The sequence below is a fragment of the Podarcis raffonei genome, chromosome 12 (genome assembly GCF_027172205.1).
Source record: "Podarcis raffonei isolate rPodRaf1 chromosome 12, rPodRaf1.pri, whole genome shotgun sequence".
Classification (NCBI taxonomy): domain Eukaryota; kingdom Metazoa; phylum Chordata; class Lepidosauria; order Squamata; family Lacertidae; genus Podarcis; species Podarcis raffonei.
The window spans coordinates 27,078,166-27,105,890 of NC_070613.1; the positions used below are offsets into that span (position 1 = coordinate 27,078,166).

The window sequence follows — 27,725 nt, forward strand, 5'->3', positions numbered from 1 at the left end:
ATGGGGCAGGACTCCTGAGGGAGGAGAAAGGGGGAGGGAACTAGAAAGGGGTATATATGCTTGTGCACATGATTGTGAACTCGTGCATGCTTTTGTGGACTATCACACTTGCTCCTTCTACCAGTTCATGGATGGTAGAAATAAAAGCCTTTTCTCCGAAACTATTCCTTGAGTGTCTGTTGACTCCCACTTCCCTTTCCCAGGCGCAATATTTTTCCCACCCGAGGGCAAAGCCTCATAAGGCTACAGTAACAATTCGCTTTCCACCGATATCTAAAGCTGGTGTGAGCCTAGGTGCGACTCAGCATGATTTTGGCCAGATGTATTGGGCTCATTTTTAGTTTGCAGGTTTTGGGAACGCACCTTACAGTACAGAGTCTAGAACTGTGGTTCCCAACGTGGGGCACACGCCCCACAGGGTGGCAATTTGATTTTAAAGGGGGGCAATTAGAGAATGTGTTATTAACAGTGGATGGCCTTTTAGGCGTTCTCTATGTGAATATGAGTTCACTTTTTCAATAATAAGAATTATATGTCACAGGGGGGGGTGCTTCAGGATTTTAGAGATGCTTAGGTGGGGCATGGCCAAAAAAAGGTTAGGAACCACTGGTCTAGAATCTCTGTTCATTCTGCCCTATGGCTAGAAATGGTAAGCAAACACTGTTTTCCAAGGAAGCTGTGCAGTATTACTGTTATCTTCAAAGAATTCAATGATAAACTTCCAAGTAATCCTAATGCTACACAGTTATCTGAAAAGTAATCTGTGTATAGCCTACACCAGTTTTAGACAGCCCAAGATCACTTTACGTATGTATGGCTTTGAGTCAAAAGGAACTTAGGATTTCCCACAAGATAGTACATCCCACCATAGTACTGGACGCCATCTTGACAGCAATTTGCTTTTTAAAAAAACTTCTGCACCACAAGAAGCTGGTGGGAGGAGGTATCCAACCTTGAGACCCACTGCTTTTTCTCCCTGTGTTCTGAAAAGGCTAACAAAACAGGCTTCCTGAGAACAATAGTAACAATTTACTTTCTACCTTTGCAGTGACCCAAATTAATACAATGGAAGCTCGGGTTGCAGATGTAATCCGTGACGGAGGCACGTCCGCAACCCGCAGCGTTCGTAACCTGCAGCGCCGTGTCTGCGCACGTGTGTGACGCGATTTAGTGCTTCTGGGCATGTGCAAGCAGTGAAACCCGGAAGTAACCCTTTCTGGTACTTCCGGGTTTCCCGCGGTCTGTAACTGGAAAACGCGTAACCTGAAGCGTCTGTAACCTGAGGTATCACTGTATTTTTCTGCTCATCTGCTTAACAGGCAGCTGAAGAAGCAAGCATTACTCAATCTTAGGGCTGGTCCCTATGGAGAGGCAAATTTATATAGCTCATTGCGGCTATTCCTGTTACCATAGCATGTATATGGTGCTACACTTTATTTCTGGGGGAAAAAACCAATACAGTTGTTTGGACACAATCTGCCTCTCCCTATTTCCAGTCCACCTGTCTTGACACACAGAGAGACGATGCAGAAATGAATAATTTTTTCAAACATTATCTTTACTATGTGTCTGGCAGTAATTTTGAATACCAAGACATAGTTGCATAACAGGTCTGCCACGGAACTTGTGTAGAGTAAAATCAGCTTCAATATGAAGCTGTTGGATATCATTCCCTCAGCTTTTTACATGCTAAATATCTTCAGCAAGTGTGCATTTAAAACATAGGCATGGATGCAATAAAAATCTGTAAGTAATGCTGCATGTGAAACATAATTAATTTTTTTAAAAATCCCATCGATTACAACTGTATTTCTCTATTGGTTAATTTAAAAACGGGACAAAATCATGCAGAACATTAATTCTAAATACCTTAATGACAACACAAATAATAATAATAAATGCAACAGTGTTTGCTGGGGGGGGGGGAGAAATCAATTAACTCAATGCCACCTCAAATAATGTTAAGTACTCAGTATTATTTTGATTCAACAGGGGTAAAATCCTCACTTTTGGGGTGTCAGCTATGCCACTTTAGGCTGGTGTTTTCTTGCTTATCCCAGCAGCATGTGCTACAGGTTCTGAATAAACCAAGGACCAGACTAGATGGGAACAGACAAATCGCATTTGTTCGCGTGCCTGTTCATGCATAAAGAGGCAGAGAGAGGAGGGTAGGGTCTTTTTTAAACAGCAAAGGTTGGGGGTAGCCTCTCTTCCCACCCACCCCCACCCTCCTGTGTCACCTCTCCAAGTTTTGTTGCTTTATGCACCGTTCCCCCGGCTCAGCTCCAATACCAGAAGTGAGCCAGACAAGGGGGGGGGGGAGCAATGAAGCACAACTGAGAAGGCTGCCACATTTCAGCTCTCCTCAGTCACATGTGGTTTTTGTTATAAAATTTAGACACTCCACACTATTATACGTGAATGGGGTGGCCATGTAAATTAACAAAAGCGACTGTCCCCAATCACATCTAGCTTTTCCGTAACCAGTCATCAACACAACTGCTCTTCTGCGGGTCCTATTTAGTTTTCACAGGGAAAGGTCTTCTCGATGGAATCTACCCCATATTCAGAAAGAAAAATGGCTGCTTAAAGTACCCTTGGAAGCACAGCAACAGCATCAGCAAACACTGGTGTTGCTTGCAAGGATTCAAAATAAGCTGTCTGATCCAAGAGAACACAAACATCCATGCCCCCCCCCACTTTAAAAAAAAGAGAGCAAAATTATGATACATACACACAAACTGACATTTGTACAGGTTACTGACATATTCCTGTTTCAAAACATGGCATCAGTAGTAATGAAATGTCACAGGAGTTGCTATGCTGTGTTCATCTTTGATAATGAATTTTGCATATTTGTAAAAAAATATAATGAAAATTTAACCACCCGTTCAAAAATAAAAACACCCAAATTCATTGTTTGCTTTATGGGAAGAGGTGCACAGGCAGGGTGTCCCGTCCGTAAGGGCTGGCCCAGTCATTACAGTAAATGGCTGATCTACATGCACAGTTGTTTACGTGTGTGAATCGGGGCCTTCCATTAAAATGCAGGGGGACCCATGGGTGCAGGGTGCACATACAAAGACCCTGGAATGGGCAAACCCTTTTCTTGTACCAACCCTATTTTGCACTGCTGTTACATCATTAAGCCATGTGCAGGGCTTATTTCAAAACATTTAACGCCAGTCACCGGGGCCGAGGGGAGTGGGGAATACTACATATATTTAAGCATCAGGCAACAACAATGGCTATTTCCAGCCCAACTGCACTGGGCAAGCTGAAAGTTTAGAATATTGTTAATACACAAGAGAACTCATGCAGTTTGGTAAAGTTTTGTCGTAATTTTCACAGTTGCAGTTCTCTCTAGTCTCATTGCACTTTTGATAAGAAGGTGTTGGGGGGAAGAGAGTCTTGACTGAAGTTATTCTGAGTAAGAGCTTGAGCTGGCTGTCTTCTTTTTTTTCTTTTTGCCATGTTTCTTGTGCTTCTTCCGTTTTTTTGTTTTATCCTTTAAGAAAATGTAAAATATCATGAACGGTCACAGGATACTGCAGTCGATTCACTCAGATATAGGCCCCGACTAAGCATATGTGTTTTCAAAGGAAGGATTAACCAAAGCTATTCTGAAATTAAACCAAATAGAGAGTAACACCTACTAAGCAAAACAGTGTTTGAGGCCCCAGTGTCAAACCTGGGTACTGTATATCAAATAAGCTGGAGAAAAATCTAGCTAAAAATCCAGGCGATGTTGTTTGGAAACCTTTTGCCAAGCAAGCACAGTTGGCAGCACTGTCTTTAATGGTCTGATTCAATGCAAATTCATTGTTTAGGTCCTTATTTCTGTGCCATATACAAAGTCAGGATAAGTAGGATATAAAGCAATGCAGCCAGTCAGGTGATTGCCACCCTCAGCTCATTTGGGAGAAAGGGGAGGGATGTAAATTTAATAAATCAATAAATAAAATTCTGCTCTCATTTATGCCAAAATGCTTGCGTCAGAGAAACCCCAGGAGGAGTTTGTGCCAACACATATTTATGCAAGTCTTAAATTTAAAATCAGTTTTTGTTGGAGGTTATTTGATAAGCAGGAAAATGCTTACATTTTTCTCTTTTTCTTCACTGGTTTTCTTCTTTTTTGCTGGTACCTACGTGGAGAGGAGCAGAGTAATATTTTCAAATATGCTGAAATACACATACAACAGCAAAATACCAATATTGTCTAGTACTGCTGTGGAGAAATAACATTTCCTGTTCTCTCAAATATGCAGAAATCTTCATTTTTCCAACTATAAAGTATGCTATCCTGTACACAGCTTCACAATTCTTACTTTTTTTCAGGTATGGTGTGTGTGTGGCAATTAAAAAGCACCCACAGAGGCCCATACTAGGAACATCCAGCTGGGAAGGATGTCCTGCTCATATGATTTATTCATTCACATTCACCTGGAATGGCACATATGACAAAATAGCTCCCATATCTCTGAAGGGACAAGTTGAACAGGATGTTTATTTGCTAAATTCATTTGTTTTTACATTAGCTTTTGGCTTTATAGGCATACCAACCTCCTCTGTGTGTTCTGATTCTGATGAGGACTCTGTCGATAACATGCCATCCCCACGATCTGCTTTTTTCCTTTTCCTTTCAAGGCTTTTGGTATCCTATGAAAGATAAAAGCCACATTTTGTGTACTGAACAATCAGAGGAATATACAGTGGTACCTCGGGTTCCAAACACCTCGGGTTCCAAACACTTTGGGTTACAGACTCCGCTAACCTGGAAGCAGTACCTTGGGTTAAGAACTTTACCTCAGGATGAGAACAGAAATTACGCACTGCAGCACGGCGGCAGCAGAAGGCCCCATAGCTAAAGTGGTACCTCAGGTTAAGAACAGTTTCAGGTTAAGAACAGACCTCTGCAACGAATTAAGTTCGTAACCAGAGGTACCACTGTATTACGAACAACTGGCTTAAAATTCATTTGAACATTTATTCAAGGGCAACGAGACTTTAAGCTAAAAATTAAAAGTTAAAACCTGAGAGGACAAAATGCATTCATGTATTCATAGCAGTGACCAGAGGAGGAATGACCACTGGGAGGAGCGCAGAGAGAAGAAGCGCCATGGTGCATCTGCAGCAGCACAACTGGACACCTTTGTCTGCCCCAGCTGCAACAAAACATGTCTCTTCCATATCGGTCTACAGCCCCAGGAGGAGCGGCAACCTTCTAACAGCTTGGCTTCACCCCCAAAGGCGCATTCCTCTGTTGTTTTCTGAGACAGATAAATGCTAGGCCAGTATAAGAAACCTGAAAGTTGCTTTATACAAATAAAGGTGCATACTAACTAGCCATTTTGATAAGTAATGGCAGAAATTCACTGACGAGAAGTGAGAATTGCACCACAATTTTCAGAAAAAGCCCATCCCATTAGAACGCTCATTGACATTCACGGTTCAGAAAAGTTTGCCCTGTTTGTCAAAGTCTTTTTTCCAACAGCGAAAGAAGCACTTATGAAAATCTGGATAATCAAATTCCAGCTGACAAGTGCTCTGAATAGAGACACTGAGCTTCTACATGAAACCTAAGTCTTGAGGTAGTTGTTGTTGTTTTACAATTTATGAAAGTATTTTACCTTTTCTCTTTCATAGTCTTCCTTTGCCCTTTTATTTTTTAAGCTGTCCTAAATAAAGAGATGAAAAGTAGTTATGGTATAAAAGATAGCCCTTGTGCTGTCAGTGGTTATAAAATCAATGCTACCTGAAGTCTAAACATTTCCTATGATGAGAAATATGACTCTTGCACAGTTAACAATTTATTGGTACTCTGGAAGATGGATGCTCATAACAAAGCTTCCAGTCATGCAGAAACAGCTAATGTATTATTCTTACAGTACGGGGTAAGGCTGCTCTTAGTTGGTCAGCAACTACATTTGCCAGTAGGTGAATCTAGACAAAAGGACAGAAGGGAACGGCACACTCCCTGTGACATGCTATCACACACTCACGACGCGCCACCCACCCACTTCTAACTGATCTTGGAAATATCACTCTATGGAAAACAAAAACCAGGGATATTAATTAAGATACTGTATCTGATGAAGTGGAATCAAGTCCACAATTATTATTTTTTTTGCTATCATGAACTATTTGTCTTTAAGGTGCCATGAGATTCTACGAAGTTTTAAGGTCTCTTCAGTAGCAATGTGTATGGTGGGGCAGTAGGATCTCCCACCAATCCGCTTCTCTCGCCAGTGCCACCACATGGCACCATCTTCACTGCTACTCCACCCCAGCACCATCCAGGTTAACAGTAGCAACGCCACCAAGTGCTGGGTGGGTGGCTCTGTACCACTACTCACACCGCTACTGGGTATCTTAGGAAAATGTCAAGGTGACTAATACAATAGGACACTTTACCTTGCCGTCCGAGTCAGAATCTGAACTAGAGTTTTCAGATGATTTCCGTGAGGAGCGGTGCTTCTTCTTTCTTCTCTTTTTCCCTTGTTTCTTATCCTAGCCACAAATATTTTAAGAAAATGGTTTGATTTTGTTCACGGCAAATCGTTATCTAAGCGTTGAGCTTGGAACATTTGGGCATCGACTGTACTGCTACACAAGGATGGCTAAAGCTTATATAGGCAACCTGATTTTTAGTCATCAAGATTAAATCCAACAGCTTTCATTGTCCAACCAAACACTATAGTTCTTGCCTTGTTGACTCAAGTTTAAGCATCCAGAAGGTCATTAGCAGAATTTTTCAGTGAAAAATTAAAAGGGCAGATGCAGCCCATAAAAGTACACTGATAGCTGCATAAACACCTGTTTAAAAATCCATCCATGTCTGAAGTCCCATTGAGTTCAATGGGGATTTGCTCCCAGATAAGTGGATATAATATTGTATCGACAGTATCAGTACAAAAAGATACACATTCAGCTCAGACTAACTTGAACTAATTATTGCAGCTCAGCTAGTTTGGATCCTGTTTTTCTTACTTTGCAAAACCTTGAAGGGTTCTGCTGGAACCCTTACCAGAGACTTTCCCCAGCACAGTGATTTGATGTTTTGTTTACTAATGCTAATCATTTTATTGTTGTTCTGGCTGCTGTTTTTTTTTTATATTTAGTTGGATCACTTGTCTCTGGAAACCATGGAGTGGATTGGTCTCAGTTTCCATTCAGAGTGCTTAAGCTTTTAAAACTCCCTTGATGCCTTTTTGCATTTCTCTTTGTTGAACAACAACACTGAATGCATTGTTTTGGCCAAGGGCTCGCTTTGTACATCACAATTCTACTCTGTGACAAGCCAAACTGAGGCCAGAATTACACTTTGCGTGGCCATCTTGTGTACTGAAGAGCTCAGCAACCAGTTCTTTTCTGCCAGGGAGCATGAGGAGGAGGTGATCTGCAAAGAAGAAGCTGGAAGCAGAGGAGAGGGTGCCTACCCCTCAACATCTTTCCACAAAGATTCCTCCGACCTACCTTTCACACAGCTGGGTAGTGATACCCACCTTTCTATCTTATACAGGACTGGAACCTAGGTTGGGGGGGGAAGCAGGTTGCAGGAGACAAAGCGCAGGTGGAAAAAGGTAAATACCCGCTCCAGTAATTGCCTTCTCTTCTGCAAATTACCCCACCTGATGCCACTTTGCAGAGAAGAAGCAGTCACTGGGGCTTTAATACATGAGATGGCTGCCTAATACACAGTTTTGGCCTGCACAGTCTTAATAAGGACACAGCCCTTTAAGCTTTTGCAGCACTCCATCTTGCCAACTTCAGAAGAACAATGCATGCTAAACATTTAATCCTGCAACGATGCTCAGAGCACATTACATTTAGGCACACCAATACTTTCAGGGCCCTCAACAGCTTAATCAATGCACTGCCTCGAGGTAACATTTCTCTTCCACACACAGAATGTTCATTTTTGCTGGCTGTTTATTTAACAGCCTGTTTCTGCTCTTCCATGTAAAAATAACATAAGTAGTTTTGAATTGGGGGAAAAAGCAATAAGTCTCTTACACCCACATGCTAAACGCAATAGTCATTCCCTTTGAAGGAGCGCCACAGGCTTTTTACTGACTTTATTGAGCTGTAGCTCCCTCTCCTCACCTCTGATGGGTGAGTTTGCAAAGCCTCTACCATGTTATCTAGTTGAGATGAGCTTGGAGAAGACTAAGGAAGGAAGGACTTGGGAGAGTCAATAGAAGACCCTCCCCAAAGATGAGAGCCTATACATGGATAAAATAGATGAGATCTACTTCTGAATAATGGCTGGGAGCCCACAATCTATGCATGGCGACAACTGAGCTTCTTCCTCCTAACAGCAGCCTAACCTGAAATTCAGGAGCCTGTTAAGTATCCTGACTAACTCCTTTCCTATGGGCATGGTTATTTGTAGGTTTTCATTAACAGATTGGACTACATTTTCCTTCCTCTATTCAAAAGTGCAAGGGCCTGCAATCTAGCATAGGCTTCCACTTGAGGGAGGGGAAGAGAAAGAGGCAAAATTATTGATTTTCTCCTTTCCACTGCAGCCCCCACTCCCATTCCTTCAATGCAGTTCCAGATGGTCTGGAGCAGGTTTCCAGGGGGCTGCAGGAGAAATGGTCAGAAATCCTTCCACCACCCAGTCACTTGTACCAGCAGAAGCATCCCATATGTAGTAGCCCATGTACAAGAACTCAATCCAAGCCAATGTACTTAGGATGAGGGTGTAGAAGACTTGGAAAAAAAACTGTTCCTGACAAGGTTGCCTTCCTCCTGATCAAAATGACACACCCTGGAGTTTTTATTTTCCCCTACATTCGAATGCAAACATATCAAAATAACTGAGATGAAAAGGGGGAACTGGCACAATTTCACAGAATGGGACAGTTTCAGTTAACAGCATTCTTACCTCATCTTCAAAATCAGAAGAACTACTGGAAGAATCAGAGCTTGATGAGGAAGAGGAAGATGGAGACAACTTGACCAAAGACAACAAAACGTAAATTTGTGAGATGCAGAATTTGTTAGATAAATGCAAAAATGAACAGCCCAAGAAGATGGCCCCTACAATTACTCTCTTGACTGCGAAACACGGATATTAGGATACATTCTTTAACTAAAGATGTGTCATTTGGATTTAAAGCCAAGATTAGGTATTAACAACACATAAAACAGCCTTCAAAAACATTTTCCCCTTAAACCAGCTTTCCTGTACACTGGAACTCCAGATACTGTTGGACAAATGCCCATAATCCCCAGCCAGCGAAGCTAATTGTCAGGGGTGATGAGATAGGTATATGATCTAAAAACACCTGGGGACCCAAGGTTGGAAAAGAATGCCTTGCACCTGTGTACTTAACTCCCTTAAGTTAAAATGTAGATCAACTTGTACATTGGGGAAAAACACCCTGAAATCTTTGCTCACCCTACTGGATTTCTTCTTCTCCTTTTTCTTCTTCTAAAAGGAAATAAATGAATCTAGAATTAGTATGTCCATGTGTGTGTGTGTGTCACCGATGAAGTTAAGGTTCTACATTCAGTGGTGTGTTCTTTGGTAGGAGTTGCACTGCCGCACTGCCAAACAGCAAAGGCTATCCAAAGATCCAGACCCCATTCATTGCCCTTGCATAAATATACTAAAGATGTTTTACCTCTTTCTTCCTTGAAGTGCTCTCACTTCCACTTAACAATTTCTCCCGGTGTTTTTCGAGTTCTTTTTTCCAGTTCTGAAAAACAAAACAAAACATTGGAAGTAACCAGTTGTAATTTCACACAGAGCAGGCAGTCAGCTTCTCCCTTCAACAAATAAGCATCTACTCAAAGCCATGGATATGCAAAGGCTATTGATGGGGAATTTCCAGTGAAAGCTGTGTTAAGACTGTTGCTGGAAGAACTGAACAGAATCCTCTGGGACATTTATTGTGGTTGAAGCTTCCATGGAGCAGGGTCTGCTAGATGAAGTGGTCTTGAGTCCATGAAAGCGTAGGCCACAATACATTTGTTAAGGTGCAATCCTAGACGCATCTGTTCAGGAGCAAGTCTCATTTAGTTCACTGGAACTTACAGGTATAGGGTACCCACATACCTGAGTGGACGTCCTAATGAACTCAACAGGACTTATGCCTGAGTAGATGTGCACAGAATTACACTCTTAGTCTTTGAGATGCCACAAGAATCTTTGTCATTTAAAATGATATGGTATGTCAGGCCTTGAATTTTTTTTTAAAAAACCCACAAATATGATAAAGAAGCATAGCAAAATAGTAAAACCTTAAAAAAAACTAACTAATCATAAAGCAACAAAAATAACCAGCATTTTCTCTTAACAATATCAACAATACTAGCATTATATAAGGGGGTTGGGGCAGAAATAGCAGTCTGGAGCATATTCAGCCTTTCTCTCTCCTGAACATTTTTCTTAAAAAGTTGCTCTCACAAACTTTTAAAGCTATATTATTAAGAACTTGGAGAAAGTTACATAGCGTTCCATCCATCCTAAGAATTGCTGAACATCTAAATCCCTTGGTGTCACTAATAGTCTTCATTCTCCAAAAGGTCATTATTCTAGTATAAAAAGCAAGGCTTTGTCCTCACATACTGGGCTACAGCGGCTGTTCCTAGGAATGCGTACCTATAAGTGCTATGTCTGTTAACCTCCCTTTGCTCTTCCCTTTCTCCTCAGTTTTTAAGGCTTCTGGCAAGAATTTTATGTTTGCTGGTAGTGATCGCTTCTTCGTGGGCACTATGTACCTGTAGCACAATGGCTCCTAATAGCTTTCTCAGAGTTATCTGAATACATTTCAAAGGTATTTCAAGGTCTGACAGAGCTTTCCATTTTAGCTCTTGCTGAGCAGAACAATCTGCAGTTTTCACAGTGGAAGCTTGCAAAATGGAGGCCTTACAAATTAGATGTTATCATTTCCTGGGGAGGGGGGAAACAGCATTTAGCAATAATATTGGATTGGCAAGGGACGAGATAAGCAACAGTTTCTATCACTCTGCTACAGTTTTAAAGTAATACAGTAAAAGGGCAGGCAGATGGCTGGGGTGGGATAACAAGACAATTTCATTATGCTTCTGAGAGTAGAGCAGGAGGAAAAAAATCTAAGTAATCTATCTACATAAAGTTAAACCAATAACAAACCTCATTCATCCTTTCTTCAAATTCTGCTAAGGCTTTGGAACCCTTCTTCTTCTTTTCTAGTTGTTCTTTTACTTCTTCCCTTTAACGCAAACAAAACAATATAAAGCCCTAATTTATGAAAATCTTCAAGGCAGCCAGTTGTAAATTCACCATATCTGATACAACAGGCTTGGACCCTAGTTAAGTTAACTTAAGGAAGTTGATGACCCCTGAAAATCTTCTCCAGAAGGTAGTGTTGGTGGGGAGGAAATCCTGAAAAAATATGGGGTGGGGCACTGTGAATGACAGGAGGGAGGTTACCATGGGAAAGTTACCTTTCATGAATTTCCTTATGTTAACTTATGTTATGATCCAAGCTATCTATCTATCTATCTATCTATCTATCTATCTATCTATCTATCTATCATCTAGTCTGGGCAACTGCCTTCAAACCAAAACCTACTGAGGCTACTTAGATCATACACCCCCAAACTCTGCCCTCCAGATGTTTTGGGACTACAATTCCCATCATCCCTGACCACTGGTTCTGTTAGCCAGGGATGATGGGAGTTGTAGTCCCAAAACAGCTGGAGGGCAGAGTTTGGGGATGTATGACTTAGATGCAAGTAATTATTCAGTGGGATTCACTTGGCCTATTATTGGCTGCACTGGCATGTGATAATAAACTATACTTTGTCCCTGCTCCTCTTTTGGTACGACCACAATAAGGAACTTGGGAGCATTTGCTTCTACCTTCAACTAACTGTAGTCTGTTGTTATGTCTGAACCAAATCAAACTGTGATTACTCTAAACTTTAGTCTGTCTGAAAAAGTTGTTTTCATAGTTAACATACTTGAATTGTTTGGATAAACCATAGTTTAAACCAACATAACACTTGGCTATGGTTAAGAGTTACACGCAAACCAGGTGAAGGCCTTCAGAACTGAAGTCCCATTCTCCTTCATAACACAAGGGCTCTGGAAAAGGAGGGAAGTCATTATGGCCATACATACCATGTTGGTCTTGGTCTGTTCAAGTAGTCTTGTATGGTAGGTCCTGAAGATGGAGCAGGACCTCGTGATCTAGCCATTGCTATGGGATTCATATAAGCCTAAAAGATTACAAAGCGATAAATTCGAAGTCATTCCACTTTGCTGACATTAAAATAGCACCCCAACCTCCTATTTATAGAGAGAAATTAAAGCATTTTTAAATTAAACAACAATAACAACAGTCTTCTTCAGGTACCTAGCAGATTCTTAGAAGACAAGTGCACAGACTTCCTTATGGGTTGATTTTCTGTTTTATCTTTTGTAAACCACTTACAGGGTTGTTGTTGTTGTTGTTGTTGTTGTTGTTGTTGAACCAAGTGGTGTTTAAGTTTTATGGAAATAAAATAAATAAATATTTAAAGGCGACAACCACACCATACATTTGAAGCATATTTAAAGCACATGACTTCCCCCCAAAGAATCATGGGAACTGCAGGTTACCCTCACAAAGCTATAATTTCCTTAACAAACTACAGTTTCCGCGATTCTTGGGGGGTGGGGGCAGACATGTGCTTTAAATTTACTTTAAATATATGCCGTGGCTGTGACAAAATTCTGAGGGGGGAACTATTGCTTTATTTTCCAAGTCCAGTTGCTCTCTGACTATCAAAGAGTGTTGATTTTTAAATGGAACACATAACAAGCACTAAATAGTCATTCATTTTGCCTTTTCTCTCTCTAGTCTCATTTTCTGGCAGAAGCTGTGTACACTCAGCCTCTGGAAATCATTCTGTTCAAGAAACACTGGCACACAACCAAGGCTGTAGAAATTAGTGATAATATTTATAGCCTGGGCAAATTTTGAGAGCACCATACAACTCAGTAGCACTGAACATTTGGCTCACAGAAGTCCCTTATTTATCCTCACAACAAGCTGTAATATAGGTCTTTATTATTCTCATCATGGAAAGGTTCTAACTTGCTTTAGGCTACTGAAGGACAGAGTGGCTTGGTTCAGACATAAGCTAGTTTTATTCTCTGCCCCCTGCAATGCTCCATTCCCCTCTCCTCCTCCTTTCACTCTTGCCCCATAAGTCAATACTTGAAGGGCTTTTAAAACCACAGTTTCACATTACATCCAAACCGGAAAACTGTGATTGAAGGAACCCTGTAAGTATTTAATTATGGTGCAAAAGAGAAGGAGAAGGGATGAGGAAGTGTTCTGACACAAAGCTAATTCTGAGTTTGGTTTACTACAAGAATGGGCAGGTTCCAAGCTTGCAGGATCTACTGGATCATGCCTCAACAACAGAACATCCGCTTTGCACGCAAAAGGTCCCAAGTTTAATCCCTGGCATCTCCAGGCTGGGCAGAGAGAGACTCCTGCCTGAAACCTGGAGAGTCACTGCCGATCAGTGTAGACAAAACTGAGCTACATGGACCAAAGGTATGAATTGGAATAACACAGTTTCCTAGGATTTCTACTTCATTTTTTGCTAGTGCCACCAACTGGATCATGGTACAAAAGACCTTACACTAAGAATTAAAGAATTCTGAGCCAGCCCAAGAATTGATTTTGAGTACCAGAACAAAAATAACCCTGAAACTTTCTTTATTTCAGCAATATAATTTTGAGTTAGCAGCAGGTATTTCCTCTTCACCATTTTCTGGTTTAAGTTTGACAGCCCCAATGACCATAAGGCAGACTACTACATGGACAAGCCCTTCCAGTGGTTCTCAACCTGTGGGTCCCCAGATGTTGTTGGACTACAACTCCCATCATCCCTCAGCTTTAGCCTTGCTAGCTAGGGGTGATGGGACCTGTAGTCTCAAAACATCTGGGGACGCACAGGTTGAGAACCACTGGAAGGGCTTGTCCATGTAGTAGTCTGCCTTATGGTCATTGGGGCTGTCAGAGTTTTTGCATTTGGACAGTGCCTAACTTGTACAAAATTAGAAATCAATTGAGATTGCCATGTTCTTACTATGGCCCAAATCTCATATATAGCTTTAACACAACACCTTAAGAGATAATAAAAAATAAATAATAATAATAATATTATCATGAGCAAAAATAATAAAAAATGCACAGTAAAGAGGATGTCTGGAGGGAGCCTTAGTTACTTGTATCGAACAACTTCTAGAGGTCTGTACAAGTAAGGCCAGACATTCTCTTTTCTGTGCATTTATTATCATTTGTGCTCATGATGATACCCTACTTTCAACATTCTTTGCATATGCAATAGCTTTGGGGTAGACATAACGCTTCATTTCCAAATAGCGCACTTCCCTTGCTTCCTGTTGAAATCCTGTAATTTTTTTATACCACAAGTGTTCCAGTGTGTTTGTTGCCTGCTTTTGTTGCACTATAGTGCAAGAGTGCCTCTCCAGATGGTAATAAAGAAGTAACAGTGGGGAAGCATTTCCAAACAGCTAATGAAGTGGAATGATGTGCTGACGGTCTTGTATAAATCCCCCACAAATACACCTTATTGTGCCAATGACACTGTACACCTGCAAAAAAACCAAAAACCTGGAGGGGGCCTTTCAGCATCAAATCTCAGAAAGAAACCTGAGCTTGCTTACAGCTATCTGCCTTTACCCAACAAAGGAATTCTATTTAGCAGAAATCACTCAAACCTCCTTCCTCCCCAGGCACTTCAGAACATTTCCATGCTAATGCACAAAGTGTGACCGTTCACATTTCCAATCTGTGCTAATAGCAACGAATGGCCTTGGTACAACTTGAATACAATTATTATTATTATTATTTTGCTTAGGACAGCTGCAGATATCATTTAGTCACTCCTGCTTTGCCTTTAGATTTACTTGGCCAGCCTCAAAACATCAAAACCCTATACCCATATGGTGAAAAAGCACACCAAAGAAAGCACCGGAATTACGTATTCAAACAGGATCACAAAAGTGGAAGTGAAAACACCAGGGGGACTAAGAAACAGGGTCGCAATCCTTAAAGCAAAGTCGCAAAATGCCCCGTACGGTTAAGTTCCTGCCACATTGCAATTAGATCTGCCCGCCCAACAGATCCCCTGGCTGCCACCTGCTACTTGCAGGAGGAAATCATGTTTTTTTAACCTACGTACTTCAGAGACACTCCAAGTCCAATGGGCCGCAGAAAGGTCCCACCATCCCCATTAGGGTATAAATATATATATTAACGACCGCCTCCCCATCCCGGATTCCCCAACCGGGGGGTGGAGAAAGAAAGACCTGCCGTGTGCATGTCTGGCACAGTCCATCCCAACATCAGGTCCCCCCTCCCCAAATAAACTTCTCAGGTGATCGCCAAACCATAACAGCCCCCCTCCCCTCCGTCCTGCACCCCAGGTCTTTCACTCCCGGGTCCAGCATCCCCACCCAGTCCAGGAGGAGCCGCCGTGGGGCCTCCTTCCAGAGCCTCGCCGTCCCCCAGAGCCCTCCCCTCCAGCGCGGCGCGACTTACTCACCACCCGGTTATCCCTTTTGCCCATGGCGTGCAAAAAACCTGCGGCGCCCGGCGCTCGGTCAGAACCGCACCGGCCTAGCCGAGCTCCCTTTCTCCGCTACCCGTCAAGTTGTTGATTTTTTTCCTTAACCATCGAAACGCTACCGAGCATGCTCAGTGGCACCCGAGCATGCTCAGTGGCTGGCCTCGAAGCACCCGTGCCCTTTCTTCCTTGCCCACACTCGGGAGTCGGGTTGCAAAAGCGCGCTGCTTGGGAATGGGTGGACGATTTCGGCGCGTCTGAATGAGGGACTTGGGAGGCTCGCAGGTCGCGCTGCAGCAGGAATTGCTCGCCCGCTTGCACTTGTGAGCGAAGACCGATTCTGCAAGCAAAAACAGCAGTCTGGTTTGGAAAGGGGTGTCTGTAAAGGTGCATAAAAAGAGCCTCAGATTTAGGCAGGGTCAGGCTGCGTCACATTTACCTTTCGTCAGAAAGAACTAATTGCAAGGGAGGGGATGGGGGGGCGGGCGTGGGAGAAAGGGAGCATGAAGGAAAAATATATATGGAATAATGCAACTGCTTAAGGGAGAGGATTAAGGGATTTCCACATTGCAGCCCCCTCGCTTGCGCTTCATGCACGTGATTGTGTCCATACCCCAATATGGGGAACAAAGCTGGGTGCTGCCGTCAGGATACATCTCCAGGTCTTGGAAAAACACACTCCCTGTTGCAGCGTCTTGCGGGGAGAGGTTCAGAGGGCCTGCAGCGACTGCCGAGCAAACCAGCGGGGTCTTCCCTTAAGAGGGTCCCAGGCTACATAGGCCAGCCTTCTCCCAACCTGCTGCTCTCCCCATGTTTTAGGCTAGAGCAGGGGTCAGCAAACTTTTTCAGCAGGGGGCCGTTCCACTGTCCCTCAGACCTTGTGGACTATATTTTGGAAAAAATATATATAAATGAATTCCTATCAAATAACCCAGAGATGCATTTTAAATAAAAGCACGCATTGTACTCATGTAAAAACGCGCTGATTCCCGGACTGTCCGCGGGCTGGATTTAGAAGGCAATTGGGCCAGATCCGGCCCCTGGGCCTTAGTTTGCCTACCCATGGGCTAGGCTCTTGTCAGTCGCAGCCCGCAGGCCCCTCTGGAGGCTGCAAGCCTAGCAATACTGTATGCATGGAGTAAAAAGTACAGCCAGAGGAATGATTTGGAAGCTACAAACTGCAAATTGGCAGGGGATAGGGATGTCTGCAGAGACGAGTAAAATAAGTAGGGCCTATCAAAGGCAGCCTTTGCTGCCTGAGCCAAATGAAAAGATGATGCCTCTCTGCCCCCCCCCTCCATATGGGAAAAAACAAAACTGATCAGATTGACAGTTTGAATCTTACTTCAAAACTGACAACAGAAGTGTTTTTCCACTGCCTCTGAGGACAACAGGCCAGCTTAGGACACCTACAGTAGGCCACAATCCCTCTAACATCTTGGGCACATCCACACCATAACTTTAAATCTCTGTGGTACCACTTTAAATAGTCAGGGCTCCCCCCAAAGAATTCTGTAGGTTCTTAAGGGTGCTGAGAGTTGTTGGGGGTCCCCAGTTTCCCCACAGAACTACAGTTCTCTGAGTTCCCTGTGAATTGGATCTCTGAGAGGAATAGGGGTCTCCTAATGATCACTGCAGATGGTGACAGCAGCCACGAAATTAAAAGACGCCTGCTTCTTGGGAGAAGGGCAATGACAGGCCTAGACAGCATCTTGAGAAGTAGAGACGTCACCTTGCCAATAAAGGTCCGTATAGTTAAAGCCATGGTTTTCCCAGTAGTGATGTATGGAAGTGAGAGCTGGACCATAAAGAAGGCTGATCGCCGAAGAATTGATGCTTTTGAATTTTGGTGCTGGAGGAGACTCTTGAGAGTCCCATGGACTGCAAGAAGATCAAACGCATCCATTCTTAAGGAAATCAGCCCTGAGTGCTCACTGGAAGGACAGATCATGAAGCTGAGGCTCCAGTACTTTGGCCACCTCATGAGAAGAGAAGACTCCCTGGAGAAGACACTGATGCTGGGAAAGATGGAGGGCACAAGGAGAAGGGGGCGACAGAGGATGAGATGGTTGGATAGTGTTTTCGAGGTTACCAGCATGAGTCTGACCAAACTGCGGGAGGCAGTGGAAGACAGGAGTGCCTGGCGTTCTCTGGTGCATGGGGTCACGAAGAGTCGGACACGACTAAACGACTAAACAACAACAACAACTCTCGGCACCCTTAAAAAACTACAGCTCCCAGAAATGTTTGAGAGGAATCCATGGCTATCCATCTATCCAAGTGGCGTCAGATAGATTTAAATGTATGGTGTGTGTGTGTGCCTGCTCACCACCATTTTATATTGGCCTTCCAAATCAGTATGAATGTTCATTGCAATATAACCAGTGCTTTTCTTCTAGGGGAAAAAGTGTCGGTACTGTGTACCCTTGAGTACCTCCAGAAAAAAGCACTGCATTCATCCCATAAACAAATCAGAATGACTGCTCAGTAAACACTGGGTGTAGTAAACACTGTGAAAGCTTTGTGCTCTCAAATTGGGATGAATGCTGAACAAAAAGGTGGTCTGGAGGAGTCCATATAGTGTATTATGTATACCCCACTGTTACTGTTTGTAACTCTTTGATGTAACTGGATATTGGAAAACCAGAACATATAAAAGGAGTATGAGATATATCATGATTATGTTTTTCAGTGTATGTGCAATGACCCAAAGAAAATCAGAACAAGCTCAATGAGAAGCACAAACCATTTTAACCAGCAGTGAGTAAGCACACGGAATCCACACATTTTTGAAAAGAAAACTGTCGTCCGGGTAGGCTTGAGAGTGTCAAGGGAAATTGATTTTAAAACCAGATGTGGCTGAAGTACTAAGGATGAACAGTGAGCTCTTATTATGTTGCTAGGTCAGGAGTGGGGCATGTCAAGCACGAGGGAAGCCTTTCTAACTGGCTCGCCTCTCTTCAGGTCATGTCCCTCACAGGCCTTCCTTGAATGCTTTTGTCAGCCTGGAATGTGTCCTTAAAATGTGATAATACATATTGCTTTCCTGAATGGAAGGTGAAGGTGTGTTCAAACCTCTGGCCTTTACAGGGATGGAATGTATTCTACTGTACAAAGGAAAGAGTCATATCCACTGCTGTACCCATTTTTGTCTCTGGTCTCTCCTTCCACTGGCATGCGGCCTCCAGAAAGTTGCTTATGAGGGATGCAGGCCTCAGGCTGAAAAAGGCTCCCTCCTGCTGCAAGTCACGCAGCTTTCAGTTAGTTAAACATTTAACTGTGTGGGATGAAATCGTACATGGGAGTTTTACATACAGTGCCTTGGCTAGGATAGTCTAGTTATTCGTGTCAATTGCTACAGTTCCACTGACTCATATCTAATGGTTTGCATTAGCTGCAGCAGCACAGAGACGTGAGCTGTTGCACATGAAATAAGCTTGGCACATGAAAACAACTGTCAGGCTCTGCCTGCTTGCAGTTGAAAAGCATTAGCTGGCAATTATTTCTCCACACGTTGCACCAAGAATCTCAAGTTTAACCTTTCCATCTTTAAGATTTTTCTCAGGAGGCTGTGAATAACTCTCACAAGGAGACACATGCCGGCTCTGTGACCTCCCCATTGTATCCCATGCACTGCTGAGGCTCATAGGGTCACTCACTTCATTTGTTTACACAAGATGAGCACCAGGCTCACAATTTTTAAACTGGTGCTCACCCTTGTTCAGCTCATATTCTAAAATTATCTAGGTGAGGGCTAGGGAACCTGTGGTTCTCCAGATATTTTCAAGTGGAGGTAGGATGGCCATCTGTCATGGATGCTTCAGTTGAGATTCCTGCATTGCAGGGGAAGGACTAGATGATCCTCTGGGGTCACTTCCAACTCTACAATTCTATTTTGCTGGACTATGGCTCCCATCATCCCTGACCATCAGGCTGATGGGAGTTGGAGTCCGGCAAGTTCACCATACTTGCATCTAGATTCTGGTGTTTCCCTCCCCAGCTGTCAGGAAATTTCTCTGATTTATTTTAAGAGATACCATGTTGAAGACCACATTTATATTACATTGCTTTTAGTTTAGACAGATTGCACTAAAGTTGATAGGGAGCATCTACTAGTGAAAAATAACAATAATAATAAATCACAGGAACCAGGTGATGTTAATCTGTTTTTTTAAAAACACCATAACATTGTACACCAAGGCTTTTATAAATTCACAGGTATTTCAGATTTTAAAACAGCATCCCTTACAAAAAGATGTCTCTCAGAATATGATGAGTCCCTGCTGCATTGCAGAGTTACAGAAAATTATTCAGGGCATTAAGTTCAAAGTACACTTAATATTTGTTTGAGAATGACCCAAAAACTCCCATTTTGACACTTGCTAGTTTAACCCCTTAATTTACAATGATTAGTATCTTGGTAAAGAATATCACAAAAATAAAGATAAAACCATTTAACAGCAAATGTCACCATAATATGTTCCCCCAACCATTCGCCTATAGAAGGATACACATAATGAATCAATATTTTGGTAGGCATGAACTCTTGCAACTAAGCCTAAACCATGAAAACGGTACTTTTGAAATACAGACTTTCATATCCAGATGCCAATATTTACTTCTAGCTCTGTGGCTTTCATTTATGGTTCAACAATTAGGTTGCCAGCATTTTAATCAGCGGCTTGGTCTACAAGCATTAGCCAGTGATAATGTTCATCTCAGTGCTGAGAAAGGGGTCATTTGCTGATTTCAGCAAATCATGCCACTAATAAAGAAACGGGAGCAGGCTAGTCAAAGCTTTTGTGGTAAGCTGGCAATCCTATCAATAAACACAGAATACTTTGTAAGTCATAGTTAAGAGAACATAACAAGAGCCTGGTGGATCAGGCCAGTGGCCCATTTAGTCCAGCATCCTTTTCCCACAGGTGCCTGTGGGAAGCCTGTAAGCAGGATGCAAGCACAACGGCCCTCTCTCCTTCTGTTACAAAAACCTTTATGTACAATGATACCTAAGGCTTACTCTAATGACAAGAAATCAGTGAAACGGCTTTAGGTATCCGTCACTGACTAGTTTCTAGTGACAATGTCAAACCAAAACACAGAAAATAAATCAAGCTCTTTTCTTCTAATTTTAATTTCCAGCACGATCCTTTTCCACTCTACTGTTCTACATGTACATTTCGCTTTACCAAAACTTTCAAGTTTACATACATTTAAAAAACCCCAAAACAAACAAATGAGACCTAAAAAATACTACGTCCAATAAGCTTTCTCTCTTCAGTTGCAAAATGCAAATATTATACTATGCGGCTCACTCAGATTATGTACTTTATATCCTGTCTAACATTTAGTCCCTACAATCAGATTAGCAGCTTGCATATCTAAAACATTTTAAGGCAACCTATATTGTAAAAGCACAGACCTTCTACACTTGCAGCTACTGACACGTTCCCTAAAAAGGCTAGTAATATACTACACTTGTTTTTAACTCTGAGAAGCCAATAGTAGTATCCGTTTTAGTAAAGAAAAGCACACATCAATTAAAATAGCAATCATTTACATTGCAGATAAAATAACTTGGATATAAATGTCCATCTTTTCAACAAATGTTGACCCCAACAATTGGGTCCAAGTGCTGTTACTAACCATGTGTCCTCACTGCATCAGTCAGTTACGAACCAGGAACCTGAGACTGCAAATACTCCCTTGCAATTGTAAACACACTTATTCCCAAGTAAATCTCATTGGTTTCAATGGAAGATGTTGAAGAGCAACTATGCTTAGGGTCGAGACCCTGAAACTGTCGTCTTGAAATGACTTGCACTGTAATGATCCTGTAGAAAAGTCAGTTGACTTCAAGAAATGTAAATGAAACTAAAGCACCCGGGAGTGCTTTCGAACTGCTAGGTTGGCAGGCGCTGGGACCGAACAACGGGAGCGCACCCCGCCGCGGGGATTCGAACCGCTGACCTTTCGATCGGCAAGCCCTAGGCGCTGAGGCTTTTACCTACAGTGCCACCCGCGTCCCGTAAATGAAACTACTCGGGGATAAATGGGTTGAGGATTGAGATTTTATTCTATTCCTGTAACAGCCCAAGCCAGCTGAGCCAGAGGAATTGACTTTAGTAGGATGATTTGTAGCCCCGTCACCAATATTTGCACTGGCATATCTGTCTGCCAAAAATGGATACAGCTGCATTTTGTATCATGGTACTTGGGATGCTCAATCAACAACATTTATTTGGGTAAGTAAGTTTTAGGATCACTCCATTAGTCTAACTGAAGCATGGGAACTCTACATGCACACAGACTCTTATCAGTTCGCCTTAATAGGATAGCCCAGTGCTGCTCCCATCTATTCAAGTGAATGGGGAGATCCATTTACATGGGAGCTCTGCTTACACATCTGAGCACCCAGAGTTTAGAACCAGGGGACACAGTCCATAATCTAAAGACCGGTGTGTGCAGAACCTTCCCGTTCTCTTCCATGAAGGGATCCATGCATGTCGTGTACAGAGTGATCTCCTTGTGCTTAGATGTGAAACTCCATGACCATGAAGTTCTAGACTTCCATTAGAACCATTGGATTAAGGCTATTGCATAGAATTACGATTACGATGGAGCTGTACTTGGGACCACAGCTGAAACCAACTGAAGCATTTAGCTTAATTGCAGGCGACCAATTATACCGCTTTTGTATATTTGCATGTTCAGGCCCTAGGACTGAAGGAATATTAACTTGTGAGGAAATAAAAATACATGACTATATAATAATAATAATAAAAACTACTCGATGGCACATGTACAAATGAAAACGTGTTCTGATTCTAAGAGAATGCACCATATTCCCCACATTCTGGATTTCAAGTTATAAAACAGGTCTTTGAAGCGATGATTTATACATATATATATAATATTATATGAATGCTCAGGTTCTCAGGGCAAATTCTGCCCCAGGCACCAACCTTCTGTGTTTACACAGTGAACCCACAGACATACAGCCTTTCACACAACTCTCTTTAGCAGGAGGGGGGATATTATAACAGGGTCTAAACAGCAGGCGGCTGAGGTGGAATGCAGGTGTTCCCCACTATATACGCTATTCTGTCATCAATATGTGGCAAAAGCAAAGGTGTAATGGCTGAAGGGGAAGGCATTTTAGGTAGACCACTACGATATGGCACTGAGGGACACAGCATGAGATGCAGAGAGTCAAGGAGAACAGATTATTACCGATGGCTCTTCAGGAAGGCCACGCCAAATATGTGAAGAAAATGGGGACCTCAGTATTTGATCTTCCTAAGGTGAACACATCATTCAAAAATAAAAAGCAGTACTGGATCAGAAGAATAAAAAGTGGAAAAACTGTGACATTCCACATGTTGCTGGACAAATGCAAGTTGGAGCCTGACAACATCTGGAGAGCAATCCCTGTCCTAGTAGATCTAAAGAGCATGGGATAAATCATTATTATTTAAAAATGCAAGCCCCCCGCCATATAAATTCAGCCCTCCTGAATGGTACTATGTGATTACCAGTCAGTGGCAACAGGATTTGTAAGGAGGCCACTTTGCAGGGTGGCGAGTCAGGGCCTTGGCCTCTCTGCTGCTGACTCCACCGTCAAAGTGGGCCTCCAAGGCTTAGGCAGGGCTTTAAGTGCTTTCCTTTTTAGCTAGGAGAACAATTTGTTAGGAACTTACAAAGGTGCCTTATTCTGCTTCAGACCATTAGTCCATCTAGCCCAGGATGGTCTACTCTGGCAGGCAGCTGCTCTGCAGATTCTTAGGCAGACTCTTTCTTGTTCAACCACTTACGGTTCTTTCAAATGAAGATACCCGAGACTGAATTTGAGACCTTCTGCATGCAACGTGTTGCCTCTACTGCTGCACCAATACTCATTTTGCTGTATATCAGAACCTACCAGGGTATACTGTTAGCATCTGGGCTCTGAACAAGGTGTGAAGGGGTGGGAGGCTGTGGCCCTCCAGATATTGTTGCACTTGAACTCCAATCAGTCCCAGCCAGCATGGCCAATAGTTAGGAAAGCAACATCTGGAGGGTGACAGATTCCTTTCCCTCGCTCCAGGGAAAACAGGATTTCCTCCTGCAAATGCAAAAACCAGGTTAATGAGAGAACTGAACACCTTATGTGTTTCAGGTTTGACCTGAAATGGCTTTGGATAAGCTCATTCTAAAGTGCCTTATGAAAACGCTTGAAATGCTGAACAGCACCAGTCAAGACTATTCATTGGTACCTCCCATTAACTTATACATTGTGCTAGACACAGTGCAAGTAGGTTTAAAAACATAACCTACAGGTGAGCCTAATCATGCTTACTCCCAGGTGAGGGAGGGTTAGAACTGCAGCCTTGATCTAGGATGCCATTATGCTTTTACAGCGAGGAAAAACGAACCCCTCTGTATGAAAGTTGCAACACACAAATTGTATTAATATGGAAGTGTCCCTGGGTTTTGATTCCATGTTGTGAAATACTTTTAAAGTTATCATGTCACACCGTGCAAGAAAGGTAAATTGCTATGGAATTACTTTTGTTACTAGATCCAGAGCTTATATAAAAAAATAGTTTGAACCAGTCATGCCCATGGATTCAGTCATATGGTTTTTGCATTTATTGCCTTAGAAATACAGCTGCTCTGCAGGTTCTTAGGCAGACTCTTTCCTTCTTCAACCACCTACAATTCTTTCAAATGAAGATACCCAAGACTGAATTTGGGACCTTCTGCATGCAGTGCAGAAATACAGTCTTTTCCCCCTTAGCACCACAATTTCCCATAGCCTTAGCACCCGTTAATCATTAGCTTTCAAAACTTACTAAAATCCTGCTCTATCCTAATGAAGGTTTACCCAAGGTTTTTGCTTATTTGGCTACTTTTAAGTTTTTATAAATGAGTTCCTCCAAAGTTATATTTACATCCAGGTCAATGACCACAATCCGGGAGTTCTTGTATGCTTGCTTGGACATGCATGGCTCCCCTCACTCCTACTTTACCTCTTCTGCTAATTGTCAAGAATTAACTGAACTAATTTCCCAAAGTGTGCACTGGTGCCCCATGTGGCGACCCATTGGAAGTGATAGAAATCATGTTTGGAGACAATAGCACCCCACTGCATGCAAGAGGTGCGGTATGTATCGAGCTAACTGCTGGATAAATCCCCTAGAGGAAAAGCAACCCAAATGCATTGGGAACAAGTGATTAAGTAATAAATGCAGCTTGTCTGCACAATACCTTGTGTGTTTCTCATTATTGTACTTGGGGAAGGGCTATAGCTCAGTGGTGGAGAGTGCTTTGTTCCAATCTCCAGCGTCTCCCAAGGATGGCTGGAACAGACCATTGTCTGAAATGCATAAAGGCACTGCTGAGTCAGTGTAGGCAATACAGAGCTGGATGCACCAATGGTCTGACTCAGAATAAGGCAGCTGTCCATGCTGGCGACCCTCCTTTCCTTGCTCTTGTGGTGAGCCAATTTTTCTCTTCCAAGGTTCCAGCATGGGTCCTTGCAGGCAGCCCATCAATTCCTCCTGACCCTCATTTCAGTTGCTTCCTGGTCAGGGCTCTCTTTGATTTGACAACAGCCAAATTCTGGCTCTGCTATGTGGCTTTGTAGCTCTCCTCCTAAGGCAATTTTTGTCACTATTCTTGGGTCTCTCTGCCTGCCAGTCTTCTAGCTTCCTCATCTGCCTGCCTTTCTTTTTACTTGTTGCTCCTCCCCAATCTTGCCCAGTCTTCTTCAGGTGAACTGTTCCCCAAACTATGCTCAGCTATACCTCTGCTGTGCTACATTTCTATGGCTCTTGCTTTCTACATTCTGCCTAGGCCCTCCTATGGGATTTGCCCCAGTGCACCATCACAACTCTACCCTCGGTCATGATGGGACTTCTAGCCCACATGCTTGGCTACCCATATCTCAGTACTAACAGGACATGCACAATACTGTTTTTGCATAAATAGGTTATATAATTTCCCTGCATGACCTCCATGCACTTTTCTACATTATGTTGTTCACAATATAAATACTAAGAGGCGTGGCTTCGTGCTAGTGTGAGGAACATTTTTTTAAACACCCTGATCCTAAGCACAGTACTTGGAGGGGTTTCAGTGGGTTGTAGTTGTGCTTAGGATTAAAGTGCTTGACCAAATTCAGTAGCAGGAATAGCAAGTGACCACTACAGAGCAACATCTCAAAAAAGTGTGAGGATTTACCTCTCCTGAAGTCATCACAAAGCCAGCAGTTCTCATTGATTCATAAAAGAGGACCTTTGCAATTGTCTGAACACCATTGGCAAATGAATAAAAATGGCAAAAAGGTACATTGCTGGGAATCTGCAACTTAAGCATTCATGGACTAGAACCTGTAATAGGAGGGTAGCTCAAGAATAGACTTTCCTCTACATTTTGATAAAAATGGGTTGGACAGAAGTAGCCATTTTGTGAAGAGCCCTTTGCTGACAATGAAAGTTTGGAATGTTATATGCTAGGAAACTGCTGAACCTCACTGAACTGCTGATTCTCACTGAACCACACATTTGCAAGCATTTGTGGCAATATGCTGAACAATATTATGAACAAGGGAAGTTGGCAACATTGGGCAGAATGCAGAGGGAACGAGCAACACAAGCAGAGTTATGTGCTAAAATCTTATTAATTTCATAGGTTCTCTAGGTCAAGGGTGGCTAACCTGTAGCCTTCCACATGCTGCTCAGCTACAAGTCCCATCATCCCTATCCACTGGCCAGGCTTGATGGGGACTGAAGTCCAATATCTAGAGGCAGACAAAGGACACAGGCTAGCCACCCATTCTCTAGGTATACCTACTGTGGACAATGTCCACTGCCTTCCAAAGCTCTGGTCTCAACATTGTATCTCTACAGATATAGAATACCTGAAATTATGTCCCAATACCAGTCAATGAAATTGAGTGGGGTGGGATGGAACTAATTAACACCCTGTCCAAAAGCAGAATATGAGAGAACATCTGACAGAAAGTACTGGTAGAGAATTTCTAATCCACATATTGTACTAGCGGATCTCATCCAAACAGAACGATACTAATTAGAAAGGTTTCACATAGCAGACACCGCAAAAGCACTGCATGCTTTTGTATTCACTTTCATTTAACACAGCAAACACAGTTAAAATGCCTGACCTTTTAAAGCATAATGTGCATTTTATGACTGGTATGTATCTATATAGAAGTCCTGATAATGTTTGTAAGTTTGCAGGGAGACGTTATCTTTTAACTAGAAAACTATCACAGCATATCTAATTATTCCACCTTTTAAAATAGGCATTGTTTCTAGCAGCCAAGAGATTTGTCCTTTGTACAAATAAAACATTATTCTAAAACAAGTATCTCATATAAATATAGAAACGGAGCACAATACATTAGGCAACATGACAATAGATTTTGGCAAATGAAAATGCAGGTGGACAATCCAAACAAGGCTGATCTATGATACCAAACAAAGCAAAGGGCCAGTCTGTGACTTCTGCTAACCCAAGCAGCTGAACTAAATGATATGAGAGCTTCAGGGTATTACCTTCCAATGGGGCAGAGGATGTTGGTGTACAGTACAACATAGCCTAGGGCTTTATGCCTCGGATTGCACACTGCACATGCTTAAGTAGTCAGAGCCTGTGTTGACCTATCCCACCTGCATGGCAAATGGCAAGAACCATGTAGCTGATGCAATATCCCACAAAATTCATTGAATGGTCTGGGTTCACAGGGATGTCCTATCCTGCAAAGTATTTTTCTTTTCCCACATAAGACTCCTCCTGAACACCCGCTTTGGTGCTCTAGATCCCAATCCAGAGAGCTGTGTTTGGTGGGCTTGGCGTGTACAGCAAGGGCTGATTCTTTTCCATCTCATCACAACTGCCTGAAAAACTGATCCTCAGACACCAGGGAACCTTCCAGTGCAGCATAAGGAACTGCGGCCTGAAGTGGAAAAAGCAAGGGCCCCCACTGGTCACCCCAAGCCCTTGTGCGTTCTAGAGGGGCTCTCTGGATTGGGGCCAAAGATTTTAACTGGAGGCAGGAGAGCTTCCTATGCAGAGGTGCCCTAAGCATTTATAGTTCCATTCCTGTGCTGAATGAACAGATATGCACAAAG

The 27,725-nt window shown here is 42.7% G+C and overlaps 1 protein-coding gene across 1 annotated transcript; it reads right to left on the minus strand.

Annotated features, from left to right (window-relative positions):
- Positions 1–1,537: 1,537 nt before the first annotated feature.
- On the minus strand, positions 1,538–15,708 carry FAM133B (family with sequence similarity 133 member B). The gene is made up of 11 exons (XM_053359401.1): positions 15,568–15,708; positions 12,122–12,219; positions 11,129–11,207; positions 9,636–9,710; positions 9,410–9,442; positions 8,894–8,962; positions 6,415–6,510; positions 5,631–5,678; positions 4,564–4,659; positions 4,101–4,145; positions 1,538–3,508 (listed from the first exon to the last, which is right to left on the minus strand). Exons 1-11 carry the CDS (start codon positions 15,589–15,591, stop codon positions 3,422–3,424), a joined length of 750 nt encoding a protein of 249 aa, XP_053215376.1. The 5' UTR covers positions 15,592–15,708; the 3' UTR covers positions 1,538–3,421.
- Between the last annotated feature and the right edge of the window lie 12,017 nt (positions 15,709–27,725).

Bases quoted from the DNA above. Each gene is read 5' to 3' on its own strand.
- FAM133B (XM_053359401.1), bottom strand. From the start codon at position 15,591: ATGGGCAAAAGGGATAACCGGGTG. The intron at 11,208-12,121 runs GTATGTATGGCC...TTTGCGTTAAAG, and splicing joins AACAGACCAAGACCAACATG to GGAAGAAGTAAAAGAACAAC. The intron at 4,146-4,563 runs GTTGGTATGCCT...CTCTCCACGTAG, and splicing joins AATCAGAACACACAGAGGAG to GTACCAGCAAAAAAGAAGAA.